Source organism: Amphiura filiformis, chromosome 2 (genome assembly GCF_039555335.1).
Source record: "Amphiura filiformis chromosome 2, Afil_fr2py, whole genome shotgun sequence".
Classification (NCBI taxonomy): domain Eukaryota; kingdom Metazoa; phylum Echinodermata; class Ophiuroidea; order Amphilepidida; family Amphiuridae; genus Amphiura; species Amphiura filiformis.
Window position 1 is genome coordinate 23,322,045 of NC_092629.1, and position 18,194 is coordinate 23,340,238.

The 18,194-nt window shown below is 37.0% G+C and overlaps 1 protein-coding gene across 1 annotated transcript; it reads left to right on the forward strand.

Moving 5' to 3' along the window:
• The first annotated feature begins 3,315 nt into the window (after positions 1-3,315).
• Positions 3,316-17,795, forward strand: LOC140146002 (1,5-anhydro-D-fructose reductase-like). Its single transcript, XM_072167740.1, has 9 exons — positions 3,316-3,544; positions 9,681-9,848; positions 10,964-11,080; positions 11,806-11,883; positions 12,635-12,751; positions 13,460-13,566; positions 14,906-15,071; positions 15,718-15,800; positions 17,622-17,795. Exons 1-9 carry the CDS (start codon positions 3,338-3,340, stop codon positions 17,671-17,673), a joined length of 1,095 nt encoding a protein of 364 aa, XP_072023841.1. The 5' UTR covers positions 3,316-3,337; the 3' UTR covers positions 17,674-17,795.
• Positions 17,796-18,194: the final 399 nt, after the last annotated feature.

The following is an 18,194-nucleotide window of genomic DNA, read 5'->3' on the forward strand; positions in this document are numbered from 1 at the left end:
GACAATTAATGCCTGTTTAGACCCCAACCCTATATTGGGTAGCTGCGCTTATGACTGAAATTTTATCGAGATCGATGGGGGGCTGGCCTGGAATGTTTGGTAACTACATTTTGCTAGCCGTGCGAGGGGGCGCTAGATGGACTAAAATGACAGGAGGCGGGATCTGGTGTGATTTTCTTAAATTTAATCATGGTCGTAGAATGTTTGGTAGCTTTTGGTATTAAAAGTATGTTTCATTTTAAACTTCAATATCAGTGCAACAACCTTTACGGTATCACGTGCTAATGTTTACTATCTACCAGGTATATATTCTACCGTTTGATTTTCAGAAAAATGGTAACGTAGGTTACTTTCAATAACTATGCGGTCATATAGATTATTATACTTTGTCTGGCTTTTTGCACGTTTGCGCATTGTACAGTTACCATAGGGTATAAAATAAAAGCCACTGAATTTAATGCCCACGTGACCCATGGGCGCCGCCATACCAAGACCACCAAGTGATTAGTAGATATACAATGCTAAGAGATAGGAATTTTTCAGGCAAATATCATAAAAATTGCTGAAAATTTAAAAGGCAACTTAATTATACATTAGGGGATTCTGTTTTTAGTATGTTTTCAAGAAAGTTTTGACCGACGGAAAAGAAAGTTATCATGGTTATCGACGGAAACCTTTACAATAATACTACAAAGTTGCAAACAAATGACAAATTTGCTAGAAAATTTGGACATGCATCCCGCGTTTCCAATTGAAATACACAGGTAGACCACCCCCCGTGCCAAATGTCACTTTTTCAGACATCCTGTCTAGACGCTGTAATGTCAGCGCCCATCTGGCCACGTGGGCATTACATTAAGTGCCTTTATTTAATTAAATGCCCAAAGCGACTGCTGTAGGCCTATCGGCCCTATAGGATCACATTATGTTTTCAGTCATAAATGTTATTTCCACGCTATAATTGAGGCAAAACATGATACCTAAAGAAAGGTGATCAAGGGTTAGATAACATGTTACGGTAACGTAGGTTACACGGGACTAAACGGGAGTACGGCGACAAATTTCAAGTGTAAATAAATCATTTACCACGGTTGTTTGATGTGATCATTTCAATTAATTTTCAAAACATTATTATAATATACTATTCTAGACCTGAATAATACCAACAGCTATCACACTAGTAAACTGGATATACACATGTATATTAGTAATTTTTAACATATATTTTCGTTTCTATATCAATTTATTCATCTTTTTTGTGATAATTTTAATTCTATAAACTGTACATTTGTGTGCAAAGTGAGGGCGCTATATATACATATATTTTAAATTTAAATTAGCCAAATAATATGAGTTATGCCTTACATTTCTTGATAAAAAGTTTTTTTGAAAATTCCCTCGTCATTTGTTTGTCTGTTTGCTGATGTTCTAATTCCCTTTCTTAAGTGTCTACCCCTTGTAAAGATGCAAACCAGGTGGTGAGCGCCCGTGCATTCTCTAAATTCAGTAGGCCTACATATCCGTTGTCAACCGTGTAGTTGAATGGGATTATTTTGAAATATTAAAACGCTTAAAATATCACAAACAACTAGGTCTATGTTAATAAATAAAGCTAAAACCGTTGGGGTTCGATAATGAACCCCACAAAACTAACCGAGTGTATGGAAAACCGGTGGACCATCATCACCTATAGAACCTATCCAATATACCGGAACGGTATAACAATTGAAATGGCAGGACAGATTGGTGGACATATTTGTTTGCTAAATTGGATAGGGTCTATGTAATGCCCTACGTTGAGAATGGACCGTCCCACTCGATTTGTGATAAGGTTTGGTGGACCCTTCTCTGGTGGACCCAAGTAACTGCATCAAATGAGGCAAAATCGAAAAGAAATGGGGTTTTAAAATTGAACTTTGGAATTTGAAATATACGATAAATCACGTTGGGTCTAAGGTTGTGCTAACACTTTTCTTTGATGACTTTTTACCACATTTTTTTTATTTTTTCAAATATCTTATTAAAACACAAGAATCTAAGCTAATTGAACAGACAGTAGCAAGGAGGTTAGATAGAAAGGAGGGGAAATAGAAAACGTAACGCATATAATTTTTTTTTTGTTCATTTGAGTTTCCGAGAGGTACCTTTTGTTCGGGACAAAGGGCTTCGGTCATTAAATCGGTAACTGACCTGACAGCGTATTATTAAATATGATCAAACGAAAGTCATGTGAAAGCGCCTACACCTTTTGTTCCCATACATCCCAAGGGTGTAATTCAGTAGCCGTATAGGCACAAAAGGCACACATTAGCCGCGTGGGTGCCACAGTTCGTTATCACTCACTGACAGCTGGGGGGGGCAGCTCTTCTGTGAGAGGTCTTGGGAGGGGATAAGGGAGGAAGAGGAAGGGATATGGAGAATTAGAGGGGGACTGGAGGAAGAGAGAAAGAGGAAAAAATGAAGAGAAAAAAATAAATAGAAGTAAATAAATAGAAAGATAAGGAAAATGATATGAATGAGAGGGGACAAAAAGTAAGAGGGGATGGAGAAGGGAAGGGAGAAATTGAGAGGGAGTGATACTTTAGCAAGGAAAGAATAAGTACAGTGAATGGAAAAGAAAGGAATGATAAATCATGAAATGTAGGCCTAATATAGAAACTAAACACATAGGCCTAGGCCTAGCGCTAACAGCACTATAGTAGGCAGCCATTCGATGATGTCAATGACATTATGCATTACGTATAATTAAAACGCCCAGTCAGATGTACTTCACACCTACCAAGCACAAGTCACCCAATTTCGAAAATTGGACGCTGAATGTACACTCTCATGAATATTGATTGGCAACATCATTGTCCAATATGTCAGCGCTCAAATCGGACACAATCCCGGCCCCCAACTCAACACAAACGTTGGCAACCATGAGAGTTACCAAATCTTTCAAAGACCCCCTTTGCAATGATTTTTCATCAATATTACCCCCATTTTTCATACAAAATCGAGGACAACATTTGGCCAAAAACAACCCCTTTTTGTGGTTTTTCAATGACTAGAATTTCAAACACCACTTTTCAATGACACTAAATAGTGATACCCCCTATTTTGCCAATTTCGCGGTCCTTGCTACTGGTAAAAAAATCACCCCTTTCCCGCGCCATTTGGTAACTCTCATGGTTGCCAATTTGGGGTTGAGTTGGGGGGCCGGGGACACAATAGTTCGACCTTGCAGTGCAATGCGTTGGACAGTAGTATCGCCATGGTATCGCACTAGAAATACGTCACCTCATTAATTATTCAAAGTTACCTTGAACGGTTGGAATATATAATACCACATACGATGCTCCGGGTAATTCCCCGATGTGTGTCAGCGAGAAGCCCTGTGCTACCGTTCCTGGTGTCTGCCATCGGTGTATCAATCTATTTTAATCAAAGTATACGATCGTTTGTATTTTCAAGAAGTGCAAGAAGCATGGCCAGTTCGAATGTGTACGCTGATCTACCTAATGGACGCAAAATCCCGATGCTAGGCTTGGGAACATGGAATGTAAGTCTGCTGAATTCGGCATGATCATTCATCATGTTCATGATTCATGCATGCATTGTCATGATTGTCAATTGACATTGTGATTGGAATACCTGTGATTGTAAAATATTCGTTTACCATTTTACTGCAGCCGCATATTTATATTTAGCCAGGGCGCCAAATAATATTTTTAAAGTTTGGGAACTATTAACAAGCAATTTTATTTTAGCAATTGCCAGAAATTTCATGAATTTTAAGTTGCAATAACATACTATATAATGAAACACAGAGATTAAAAGAATTTATTGCGTCTTTACGTCATCTGTCAATCAAACTCAAGCACGGTTTGTTTACAAGTGTCGTGATGCTGAATGCGGCGGTATAACCAGGCGCCTTTATTGTTAATTTTGCACCTTCAAACATACAAACCAGTACAATTCGCCTTTTTGCCGACGATTGTCTAGTTTACGGAACAATCAGAGGACCTGAAGATGAAATCCTACTTCAGAAAGACCTTGACAACCTCGTTGGCTGGACAGAGACATGGGGAATGCGCTTCGATGCTAAAAAGTGCAACATCATGAGGGTCACAAATCGTCGCAACCAAGATTATCCATACAATGCAATATGCTTGGCACCCCTGAACCGACAAAAAAGGCTGCCAATACCTAGGTATCCACATCCAGAACAACCTCAAGTGGGATAAACAAAGCCAGCACGCGGCATCAAAAGCCTCTAGGAGATTGGGTTTTATTCAAAGAAATGTTCACCATGCATCTACCAACATTAAAGAAAAGCTTTACGGTACGCCTTAAACCAGACATTGGTGAGACCTCATCTCAAATACAGCATATTGCTGCTTGGGATCCATGGCTAGCCAGGAAGAGTCAGAAGCATCAAGACACTGTCACCAAAAGGTGTGACTCCTCCAACCCATTGGGGCAATTACATAAAAAGATATACTATTGCACTGTTTAAACACATTGTGTACATCCACATTACAAGGATGCACCCGCCAGCCACCACATGTGTCTCCCCCACCCACCAGCCAGGAACAAAAACCAGACCCATGCCACGTGGAGGCCACTCCAAATCATCCCCAAGCCACATTGCCTACATGAAGGAATACAGAAAACATTCCCAAACCAGGCAACCCGGTGGCGACCCCTAAGCGACCGGGACCCGGGACGAGTCCGCATCCACCCAAGGCCAACAAATGAAAAGAGACACATGCAGCAGCCGACAAGCCCACCCTCCCGATATGGATGTACACATCATTACATTATTACAAGATGGAAATCTGCTCAGTGACCCCTACCTATCAGACACATGGATTTTACCCCCCCAATATGGTCAATATGTGACCATTCACGGCGAATGAGCCGTAAATTCCTCCCCGGTCAATTTTGTTTTATTTTGTGTTTAAAAAATAAATATCATAAACTTAAAAATGGTATATCATTTGGCTTCAAACGATATCCAGAAGCGGGGTTTTATGGTTTGTTAAAAACTTTGCTCCTCCAACAAAATTAAAGCTGCTTACGTTTTTACATGTGTCTCTTTTTCCACATTGCTGGCAATAAATATCAAACAGTCATAAGGCTAATGAAAGTTGACTCCCAGTTTCCCGTTACCCGACTCGGTCAGAAAAAATGCCGATCAAATATTTCATTATTTTCCATTATTTCATTATTTCACATTTTTCAAGTTTTTAAGAAAAAAGGATAGTTTTAATGTCATCTTTCACGTCCGACACGTATTTTAAGCACTTTTACGCCGACCATGACCGGCCCGAATAGTCTTTGCAAACGCTGGGTTAAAAACACGTGGTAAAATGGGCGATATCGTAGGGGCGCATTTACTGGAGACTAGGAATTCCCTGCATCTAAGTTTCTCCTACCACTAAATGGATAGACCGAACACAAAGAGAGGCAGCCAAGTTCAAGGGAACCAGCGTATGAACAAATATGAAAGCATTTCTACCGTGCACTATGTAGGCGCTATATATAGACAACATCAAAATAAATAAAATAAACAAAATTTGAAGTCAAATTTATTCTGCTTTTCTTACAAATATTTATGTATTTAATAAAATAAACTTATAAATAAAATGATTTATTTGTCAATTTCTTGCATGGTTGTTTTATTATTAACACGTGCACCCTGTGATGATTTTTACCAGCAACCTCCAGTTTGTGCAAGTAGACAAACTAATTTCCGTATAAATATTGCTTCCAAAGATGTGCTAGTGGCCGCGGAGAGTAAGTTTGGTTTGTAAAAAGTAGTGTGCAATAGAACACACAGACACCGTGTATTTATATGGAAAAGTGGTTCTCCAAAGACTATCATGGACTTCTGGTGCTTTCATATGTTGCACAACCTATAGGTTAATTTGAAGATTCCAAAGAAGATGTGCTTAATTAAAATTTGTTTTGAAGTGAAGCATGGTCATTACTAACTATACTTTATTATTTTATTTGGGCCTCAAAACATAGCATTCCGTAATTAACTTTGCACCGATAACGAAAGTTTGAAAATAATGAATAATGAATAATGAAACAGTCACCTACCCAGTCATGAAAAACTATGTAACGGGAAACTGGGGATCAACTTTCATTAGCCTAATTGGTGGTCATTTCAAATCATCCCCAAGTCAACGAGGTTTAAGAAAGTTCTCTCATTGTTAATTGTTGGTTATGCATACCTGTACAAAATACAATGCCTGGTAACCCACCACTTGAACAGGATTTAGCAAAAGCAAACACAGACCAGAGCTATTAAAAGTTCTATAGCCATCTAAGGTAGAAGCTTATTATCCACTTCAACAATAGGATTATTGATTAGTTTTTAAAATGAGACAGATGTCGGGCCAGCTTAAGTTACTGATGAATACGACCTTCGTACACATTTTACACCGTAACTCAGAATACAATTTAGGGAATTTACGGCTCATTTGTGCTGCCGGGTCACATATATGGTCATGAAAATTTTGTTGTCGTCTGCAGTCGACACTCACGTGGAGAGAGTTAATGAGTTGTCTCTCTTGACATGATGTAGTGTGTATGTACCATGTAAATATTTCGAAAACTGTAAAAATATTGAAGCGTGTTAGGTAATACTGTAGTTTGAGATTAACAATCTCTGGATTGTGACTTTAGGAGATCTATGGATGCCATTTAGACTCTTTTTATCAATAGGGGAAGGGTGCTAATCTGGTTAAAAATATGGTACTTGTGACTTTAGGATTAAAATTGGTATAATACTAAAATAAATTCAAAACTAAATTTAATTGTAAACATAAATAGGACCTTTAAAATAAAAACAAACAAGCATAGTAATTGGTTCAGTGGTTCTTAAGATAGCTCTTGATAGTTTCAGAAAATACCTCTAATCTTGGATTTTTTTATGTTGATGCCAATGGCTAGCACACAGAGCATTAATCTGTGTAATTCCATCAGGGGACGCAATCTCAAAAGACAGGATCATGGTATTTTCTCAATTTTTAGGCATTTCTAAGCAACTTCAGAAAGTATTATACTATTTTTTTTATCGTTGGTGGATATATGAACTCATATCCCTTGAAACACCACTGTGAACTTTTCTATAGCTTCCACTCCATTGGGCTAAATCCAGATGAAATGTGTACACGGTACACCCACTATGGAAGATACATGACCTTAATCTTCTGCTCAGGTGTGAATTTCAAATAGATTACCACTCCATTTGTATGTGGAAAGCCATAATGTGTAATTTGCTCCACATCAACACTCTCAAATCTTCTTGAATTTCTACTTTTGTATGATTATTGTAATGCCCAATACTTTCCAGGGGGTTTATAATAGATATCAACTGGAATAGCACAGTCAGTGCACTTTTGAGTATGGCATTGGATAACAATGTTTGTTCATATGATAACAGACTAGATATGGTATGGACATTTCAATCAATGCTTATCTATGTGTTTGCTGTTGGTAACGTGTATACAGGTTGCATCAAAATGATTGTTTTTCATCCATTTTTGGTGTTTTATAAAGCATGCCACTTCTATGCACCATTGGATTCACATGAAATGACCAGAATTTATACTTTATAGGCCTACATTGTAAAAAAGTCTGGTCATGAATCCAATGGTACACTTGAATTGGCAAGTTTTTCTTTTACACCAGAAATGAATGGAGAACAATCATTTTGATATGGCCTGCATATTATTATTTGATTTTGCATGAAAATTTCCAATTACAATTTCAATTACAATAAAAAGACCAAACATTTTTAGGTCAGGGGGGATGTATATCTCCAATACAAAAAGATCAAAATTTTCAAATGATGGTCAGGTTTTCCTTCCAGCTACATGCGCTTTTATAGTAAGTACATATCATAATTAGATTTGTTTACTTCCATGACTGTCAATAATTTGCCATAAAATTTGTATTATATCACAAATTTTAAATTATTTAATTCTTGTTATTCAAAATGCAATTTGGAGTGTCTGATGCTCAGGTCCCACAAAAAATGTTGTGCAAATGTTGCTATCCAATCCAAAGGGATCGGATAGCAACGTTTGCACATACGTTTAGTCTTGTTAAAACAAGACCATTAATAATTAAGACCATTAATTAGTGTGGTCTTGTTAGAACAAGACGTTAAAGAATAGTATTACTAAGGGATTTTGTATACATGTATATTGGAGGTCGTTTTTACATTTGAAGCAATGGTACCAGTATTGTTTTAATCAAGAAGGACCAATACTATTACTGGAACCTTTCTAGATCTATCAATCTATCTCACCAAACATATCTGAAGCAAAGGTCGGTGCCCTGGCTATATCTGATGTTGGTTTTCAGGGCGTCAATTGACCAAATACGTTTATCTAACTTTTAAAGTGCTGCAAAGTAGCCAATTGAATTGAGACTGGTACAATATATATTGTTCAAACACAGATCCAGACTCCAGTACTAACTCACAAACTCCAAAAAGTTGGACAATCGGTGACGTTGCCAGCAATTTATTTGTTGGACAATCGGTGACGTTGCCAGCAATTTATTTGTTGGACAATCGGTGACGTTGCCAGCAATTTATTTTTGGGGGGAGGGGAGGCAGAAGTATGGTTTCAATGAGATGTGAGATATTTTCTATTGGGCTATATATTCCAGACTAAATCATACACAAGATACTCATTCATGACCTTAATCTTCCACACAGTGATTGTGAATTTCAAATAGGTTTACCTGAATGGGTGACTCCATTTGAAATTTACATCCCCTTAATATTGAGTTGCATATGACTACCAGGAGGGGTCCCCTCCCTCTCCCACTCCCTCTCTCCTTCCCTTCCGCAACCATCTCAATATATAAAATCAAGTCGATCAAGTGGACTACCGGTGGGGTCCCCTCCCCTCCCCTCCCTCTCTCCTTCCCTCATGTCTAAATGATGTACCTTTATCAGGTAATCTTCCATTATATTGAGTGGCATATAACTACCAGGAGGGGTTCCCTCCCCTCCCCTCCCCTTCCACTAACATCTGAATGATATACATTAATCAGGTCATCTTTTTTTATTGAGTGGCATATGACTACCAAGAGGGGTCCCCTACCCCTCCCCTCCTTCTCCCCTCTGGATACCCTCTCCTGACATTCCCTTCCCCTCACATCTGATTGATATATATACATTACCGTATTCGTCCGAGTATAGTCCCACGTTCGAGTATAGTCTCACCCCATTTTTCGAAAAATTCCAGAAATTGTAAAAAAAAAAATAATAAGTTATTTATTTTTTCGGTTTTGGAGTGTCCCTGGACCTAGACCTAAATTCATGGTTGACCTAAAAAAAATTGCATTATGTTTTGTGTTTTTAATATGAATTTATTTTTTTAGGTCAACCATGAATGATCCTAGCATTTAGGTCTAGGTCTAGGGACACTCCAAAACCAAAAAAATAAATAACTTTAAAAAAAACTAAAATAAATAACTTAAAAAAAAAAAAAAAAAAAATTACTGGACGAATACGGTAATCAAGACATCTTCCTTTATATTGAGTGAGTCAGAGTCACATATGATTACCAGGAGGGGTCCCCTCCCACTCCCCTCCCTTCCCACTCCCTTCCCTTCTCCTCACATCCGAATGATTTTAATCAGGTCATCTTCCTTTATATTTTCAGTCCAAGCAAGGATTATTGAAAACAGCGGTGATGTCTGCTATCGATGTTGGCTATCGTCATATTGACTGTGCCTATGACTACCAGAATTATGGGGAGGTTGGTGAGGGAATCAGAGCTAAGATCGCAGAGGGCAAGGTCACGAGGGAAGACATATTTTACACTGATAAGGTAGGGAACAAAAAAAAAGTTTGTTTATTAGCCAAAAGACACACACATTTCATTTTAATTTGGCACCAATTTAACTGCATTTCAATTTGGATGTTAAAAATTCAGAACAATATTTTCTGTATAAATCCCAAGGAAAAATATTTTGAAAATATTTTTCTCATAGAGTTTGTATAGATGAATACAATTTTACGCATTCCTACACCTCAATGGCAGCCATAGCTGGGTCCCCATTGGCTCCATCCCACCTAAAATGTGAAATGAAGCAGCCTTAGCGGGGATTTTAAACTGCATTCCATCACCCATGTTGCATGTAGAAAAAAGAATGATGACTGTTTATAATACAATACGTACAATATAACATCAATTTTATGCGGTTTTAATCCACCCAATTGGGCAGTCACAATACCAGTTTGGTGCGGAGGGGACCCAGTAATGGCCGAATGAATTCTGACCATAACTTGACTGGTTGGATTCATCTATACAATTGATGATACTGATTCTGATCAAATTTTTGCCCCATCACATTTATTGATTAATTACATATAGTTGAACTTTCTTGCTGTACTTGAAGAACTTGATATTTAAAGCCATTGGGTCAGATTTCATACATATTACTGTTGGTACATTCTGAAAACCTGGCTATGCCACAGGTACTGAGGCAGCTGTTTCAGACCCGCAGCTACATGGTGTGGTGTATGTGGCATCTTAAAGCATGTGCACATGTGTATTCCAATAAACGCTATAACGATTTGAAGCTGCACGCAATAAAATTACACTGACGTCACTGCCACATCAAGGTGAAAACTGATATAGCAGTGAGCCTGTTTATGAAGACTCTGTGCAGGCCTTGAATTTTATTTTTTGGGGGGCACCCATTTTCAAAGCCACTGAGCAAAGACAAAGAATTAAGGGCACCAAGGCCAACAAGTTATGAAAAATATGCCAGGAAGTTGACAAAGATCTGCAGCACCAAGACCAAAACTGAAAAAGTTGAGGCAATGGCCTTGGTGGCCTCCCTGAAATTCGAACCCCGACTCTGAGTATGCTTCATGGTAATACCAATCATTTTACTTTACTTTTATATGAGATTTCATATATATACTTACTCTTTGTAGCTGTGGTGTACATTTCATCATCCAGATGATGTTGAGCCAGCATGCAGGCATACAATAGAAAAGACTGGATTGGAGTATATTGACTTATGGCTTATGCATTGGCCAATGGCATTTAAGGTAAGATATATATAGGTATGTCATGAAGGCAATCCTAGAGAAGACATGATTGGAGTAGATTGGCATATGGCTGATAGATTGACCAATGGTATTTAAGGTAAGAAATATATATATGGCATGGTGACATTCAGGCATACAATAGAGAAGACAGGATTGGAGTATATTGACTTAATGGCTTACGTAATGGCCAATGGCATTCAAGGTAATTAAGATAGGCAGTCAGCAAGAAGACATTATTTATTGGAATATATGGCTAATGATTGACCAATGGCATTTAAGGTAACAGACAGGTATTACATGATCCATGTTGGCATTCATTAGAGAAGGCAGGATTAGAGTGTATAATTGACCTATGGCTTAAACATTGGTCAATGTCATAATATTAGTGTACATTTTGACCAATTCATACAAGCAATTGAATTAACACTCGCATGTAATTTTCGTGGCTCATCCAAGCTCACTTCATCAGCACTCTGGTGGATTGCTGGTACTAGACGTTGTAGCGGCGCGTGAATCGGATCATGTGACCTGGGTATTGATTCCAAGTCACATGACCTGATCAGGGTCTTGTAGGCGATGTCAATGTCATTTCAAGGATAAGATACCTGTATGACATAGGCTATATATTACAGAAGATGAGATTGGAGTGATGATTGACTTTAGTATTCCCTAAAAGAATATATTAGTCATAACTTCATGTAGATAATATTTGTTCTTGTTTTCAGAGAGGAGATGCCCAGTACCCAACAGATGACAAAGGCAACTACTTTTGTGAAGATATTGACTATACAGAAACATGGAAGGTAAAGCCAAGCCCCCCCAAATGTTTGTTTGCATTTGCCCTCAAGAAACAAGATAATGACTGACTATACAGAAACATGGAAGGTAAAGCCAACCCCCCCCCAATGTTTGTTTGCATTTGCCCTCAAGGAACAAGATAATGACTATACAGAAACATGGAAGGTAAAGCCAAGCCCCCCCATGTTTGTTTGCATTTGCCCTCAAGAAACAAGATAATGACTATACAGAAACATGGAAGGTAAAGCCAACCCCCCACCCAAAAAACAAAAATGTTTGTTAGCATTTGCCCTCAAGAAACAAAAAAAATTTTCTTGTGCCCTTCTTCCATTTTGACATATGGAAAGTGAAACCACATCTTTCAATGTAACTACAGATTGAACACCTGATGTGACTTCAAACCAATATAATATCTTGCTACGTTTGATATAATATTAATAAATCAAATGAAATGGGTCCTAGATTTATATTTAGTTTTTGAAATCTATTTAAAAGTAAAAAAATCAAGAAAAAATGTTGGCCCAATAAACATTTTTAGGGGTAATTTTTTCCAAAACTAAACATTTTTGCTCAAATTTCACCTCACAGATGGGTTCATCAAGTCTTTGCCATTCTAAATATGTATACTTTGATATACTTTAGCCCAAAAAAGTAGCAGTTATGATGCCCAAATGTTTCTATAATTCCAGGGTTCAGACCACCCTTAATTCCTTTGCTGTCTGTATCTAAAATCGCAGTTCTGTTTTCCTACTACAGGCTATGGAGAAGGTATATGAGAAAGGCCTAGTGAGAGCTATTGGTGTATCAAACCTACCTCTTGAATGGCTACAGAGAGTACTAGATGTCAGTAAAGTACCAATTGCTAACTTACAGGTAGGAAGCCACTTACAGTCAAGTTAGCTCAATTTGTTGGTCGCAACACATAGTGGAATATGTGAAGGACAAAATATGTTTACGAGAAACATTCCAGTCGCAGGTTTTTGCCACAGGTGGAAAAAACAGCGGTTTTAACTGTGGTTTTAACCACTTGGCAAAAACAGTTTTTGCCAGTTATTGCAGGCAAAAATGGCAAAAACTAAAAAAAGTGATGAATAGTTCACTATTTCATCTCAAAACAAATTATTAAGTTACAAAAATCATTTAACAAGTATAACAAGGCCATATAAGGCATGGATTTTCATTGCTCAGTGCATTTAACTGCAATGTGGCATATATCAAATTCAAAACTTGTCATTTTAAGGACTTGACAAGACAAAAATATGTTGAATGATTGATCAAAAGTTTTTATTATTTTTTATGAGCTTTCCGTGTTACTTTTTTACACCCGGTATTTCACTGGCTACATATGAGTTTTTGCCAGTTTTTGCCACTTTGCTGTAAAAAAAATGTTTTTTTTGCCGGCAAAAACCGAACCCTGAGTCACTCCACATAGTAAGTGAAATCAAACTAAGGCATAGAAGACAAAATCTAAGTACACTCAGGCATTAGTGTGTGTATCTTAGGTCCAGCATTGTTGTAACCATTGGACCTGACATTGCCCTTATGAACTCTCACCATACTGATCAATGTTTATCTTTGTAGGTTGAGCTTCACCCCTATCTCACTCAAGTGGAACTGGTTGAGTTTTGTAAATCAAAAGGAATAACAGTAACAGCATATAGTCCACTTGGCTCACCTAATAGCCCAGAGTAAGTTTTTAACTGCATGCCTCACTACACAGAGGTGTATAGGGTAGCAAGCTGCCTTGATCTACCTAGTGTAATTGGGGAGGTGGTTGAGTTTTGTAAATCAACAAGAATAACAGTAACAGTGCATAGTCCACTCGGCTCACCTAATTCTGAATTTGCACAATATTAAACTCATTTACCTATAAAGAGTATTATAATGATATTGCAAACTTGGCTTCAAAATATTCTAATATCATGTTATATAAGTGTTGACAGAATATTTTATGTAATAATACATAATGCAACTTAAAAAGTACATTTTACAATAATATTTTGACAACATTTTTACATGTTATTTGCATATTTATGAATATTAATGAGCTTATTTGCATATTGCACATTATTTCTTTTTACAAACCTTTGTTATTTACATACCTTTCTGTGGGGCCACTTTAATTACGAACCGCGGAATTCTAGTTAACATGTTGTAGTTTCCTTTTTTGAAAAAATGTGTTCATCCCCTTTATATAACCCAACATTTAAACAAAATTAAAACGTTCTGACCAAGACCAAAATATGTTTATAAGGTCATCTTAATTAAATCTTGTGTCTCAAAGCTGCTGTGCTCGTTAGTCAAATTGTGCACGTAGTCCTCTTTGAAAATCAGGAAATTCATTTTTTATCTTTTTTTATTTTTTTTTAACAAAAAGGTGAAAATTAAAAGTTCGTATTTGATTTCAAGTTTTCGATTTTTCACAAACTTTGGACACAAAAATAATAAAATAGAAGAAGAATAGTTTGTAGCACTGGATATTTCTTGCACAAAATTGGATATTTTTTGCACAAAATGCTTGTCCAAAATCCTGTAGTGACACATAAAAAAATTAAAATAAAAAAATACAGTAAAAAACACTGCATTCCACCAAGCCTTGAAATAAGCACACTGGAACCAGGAGCAATTTGTTTTGAACCTTGCTCCTGGTTCACTGGGATTTTACAAGAACCAGGAGCAATTTCTGAAGAAACAGGAGCAATTTTCAATATTAAATCCTTTTCTGCATATATACAATACAGCATACCAGCACGATTGCATCAAGTGCAAAACTGTAACCAGGAGCAATTTATTTTAGAAAATTGCTCCTGGTTCATGTGAATTTTACAAGGACCAGGAGCAATTGGTGGCTTTACAAGGGTAAATTTGCTCCCCGTGCCCAAGGCTTGCATTCCACATTAGGTTTTCAATTTCTCACAAGCTTTGAGACACAGGATTTAATTAAGATGGCCTAACCTGTTTAAACGGTGTTAAAAACACATTTGTGTTTACTGGCTTATATTTGTTTGTTTCTTTTTACCATTGCAGTCTTGACACCAATAGGTCAGTACCAATCGATGACCCAGTTGTCATAGAAATGGCTAAAAAGAAGGGCAAGACTCCAGCACAGATACTCATCAGGTTCCAGATGCAGAGAGGTATAAATGTTGTACCAAAAAGTACTAATGCAACAAGGATAGCAGAGAATTTTGAGGTATGTTTATTGGGTATATATTATATGTGTGTCGTGCCATACCAGTACTAATGATTTAAATAAATTTAGCCAGTCGGGCAAGTAATTCATAAAAGTTACCAGCCAGTCAAAAATTGTACATGCCCGACATATACTTTTAGAGCCTAACACTCAATAGTAATAAGCACATTTTTAGAAGCATCTAACTAACTGACCATGTTGCGTTGTGTGTGTAATTTATTGATGCATGGAAAAAGGAATGTTAGGTCTTTTGCCTTAACATATTGAGAGGACCACTTATTATGGGACTTCCAAAATGTGGACCTTTTACACAAATCCCATTGATATTGCCCTTTTTTGTACTTTCTTATACATACTTTGTTACTGGTTTATCACCAAAAAGTGGACCTATAAAAGTTCAGAAAAGAGTAGCTCTGCTCAGGGCTGTAATATTAACAGTTTGTCAATTTCTTACCCATTATCAGCCCATCAGCAAAGTTACCCTCTGGCATTCAGGCAGGTGTTAAAGTACACTACATCCCTGGACATAGACAGTTAATGTTTGTATACTGTACATATTGTGAACTTAGTAATAAAGTTCATTTGATTTCTTTTATGAAATACAGTTAAGTAATAAAATATTATGGTTTTATGATTTTTATTTCAGAGCTACAACTTTGAGTTGACTGAGGGTGAGATGGCAGAGTTACTGTCCTTAAACAAGAATATGAGATTTGTGAAATATCATGAGTAAGTATAGAAATATCATCACATAATCTACTATTTCAAAAGGCTGCTTTATGTGATTTTTTTTTATTGTTGGCATCTATTTGTGATGTGATACCAAGGGTGAAAATAAGTGGGAGATGGGAACAGTTTGGCCCCCAGAAACTCTGTAATGGCCCCTGGTTCCATCTCAATTTTAGTTGACCGAGGGACACTTTCCTCACTAAACTGGCCCCTGGATAGTGAACCAAAAATATAAAATATGAAGCAGTATAATGCTTATTTATTTATTTATTTATTAACCATATTTAAACAGGGTAACCTACTCAACAAATATTACAATGTTGATTTTCAGTAGGGCCCTAAGACAAACATATAAAAGCATTGAATACACATAGAATATACATTATTAAAAACCATAAAAAATTGAGCTTACATAAATATATTACACAGCATTAAAATACATTATATAAATATTATACAGCATGAAAACCAAGTTTTTGTAATTACAAATAATTGAAAGAGAAACACAAAGTATTTAAAAACATTTGACATATATGAGCTGCAGAATTAGTAGTGCTACAATTTCAGGTCTTCTTTGAGTTTCTTTTTGAATTGCATTAGTGAGTTGACTTGACGAATATCTTTCAAATAACATTCCATAATCACGCTACCTTTGTATTGGAAAGAGCTTTTACCATAATTTGTATTGCACTTTGGAACATATAGATCGCCATTTACACTACCTCTAGTGTTAACAGAATGAATGATATTAACTGGACGAAACAAATCATTGAGGTAGGAGGTGCAATTTCATTTTTAACTTTAAACATCATACATCCAGTTAAGAAAATAATACGGTCTCTTATATTCATGAAGCCTAAAGTACGTAACATGTCGTTTATATGAGTTCTGTATGGTACACTTAGTATAATATAACTTATAACTTATTTAACTTATTCAGCACATCTTTATTTTTATTGGCCTCTTGGTGATTGATAATAGCCACTGTTGTTTTTGTTGAACCAGGTGCCACTTTTATATTAAAGTACCTCCTGGTCCATCACCCCTGGTAAGTGGCTCCTGATTCATCCAAAGTGGCCCCTGATTCACTCCAAATCTTTCGGAACCAGGAGCCCCTGATTCACTCCAAATCTTGGAGAACAAGGGCCACTTTTTTGCAAAAGTGGCCCTTGGTTCAAGCTCTCTTATTTTCACTATTGTGTGATACACTCAGTAAAGTTAATTTTTATATTAATTTGGAGGTATTATCATAATATTACAACCTCATGTCCATTCATGAAAGAAAGAAGCATGCTGAAATGTAAAATGACAATATGATAAAATACAAAAATGATAATGAAAATCAGAAAAGGCAGCCTTTTGGGATGATAGTATGTAGTACAGACAACAATATAATTATATTACAGTTCAGTCTCTTTTATTTGGTCATGATGGGACCAAGCATTGGCGGAATTCTGCATTGAACGTCTGAAGTGCTTAAAATTAGGACAACAAAAGATACCAACATTGGGTTATAACAATGAATAAGTGCAATATAATTAGCATAGTTGATAGAGCAGCAGACTTCAGTGCGACGAGGTCCCAAGTTCCAGTCCCTGGAAAATGCTCTTGTGAAAATAATTGCACTAACTTGAAATTCCCCTGGGCAAGGAACTAGCTTCCTATGTCCCATATGTTACTCATAACGAAATCAGTTATCTGATGAGTGAAGCATGGATGTGCTGTATGTATAAACTAGTTAGTAATGGCTGATTAAAACTGGTGGATCTTTATTTCATACTAAATTATTAATATTATATATTTTATGATTTATTTTTCCAGATCTTTTAATTCACCTCTGCACCCATTTAGCCCTGAAAACATGAAGAAGTGAGCAGATGCAAAAGGAGAAAGAAAGAGATAAAGGGTGATTCTATTTAAAATCCACACACTTCCCATGGATGATTTAGCTCAACATGGATGATGGGCGCAATTGACCTTTTCGGTAAATCCCATAACCCTTTGCGAGTACACCTAAGAACTCGTCATTTGACGTCACGTCGCTCTGTGCCGATGCGCACATCGTTTATCGAACATCGTTACTGCGCATTGCAGAGCGGCGTGACGCAAAATGACGAGTTCTTAGGTGTACTCGCAAAGGGTTATGGGATTTACCGAAAAGGTCAATTGATAGATGCACCTGATGTGACCTGCACACGACTAGCCAACACTTCAGATGAGACGCAGAATTGTTTTTGTTTGTCTTCGCCCACCGCCAATAAGGACCCGAATACTCCCAATTTTCTCTCCATAGCTGACAGCGCGATTGTACGTGGCGCGCGGTATAGGGAGTCCCGGTTCTCCTTCTCTAATTCTGAAATTCCACTTGACCTATCTCAACATGAAGTGACAAAA

What these genes read in the sequence shown, in the direction of transcription:
- LOC140146002 (XM_072167740.1), top strand. Translation starts at nt 3,338, where the DNA reads ATGCTCCGGGTAATTCCCCGATGTGTGTCAGCGAGAAGCCCTGTGCTA. An exon ending in ACATATTTTACACTGATAAG is followed by an intron (nt 9,849 to 10,963) that starts GTAGGGAACAAA and finishes TACTCTTTGTAG; the next exon opens with CTGTGGTGTACATTTCATCA. An exon ending in ATTGGCCAATGGCATTTAAG is followed by an intron (nt 11,081 to 11,805) that starts GTAAGATATATA and finishes TCTTGTTTTCAG; the next exon opens with AGAGGAGATGCCCAGTACCC.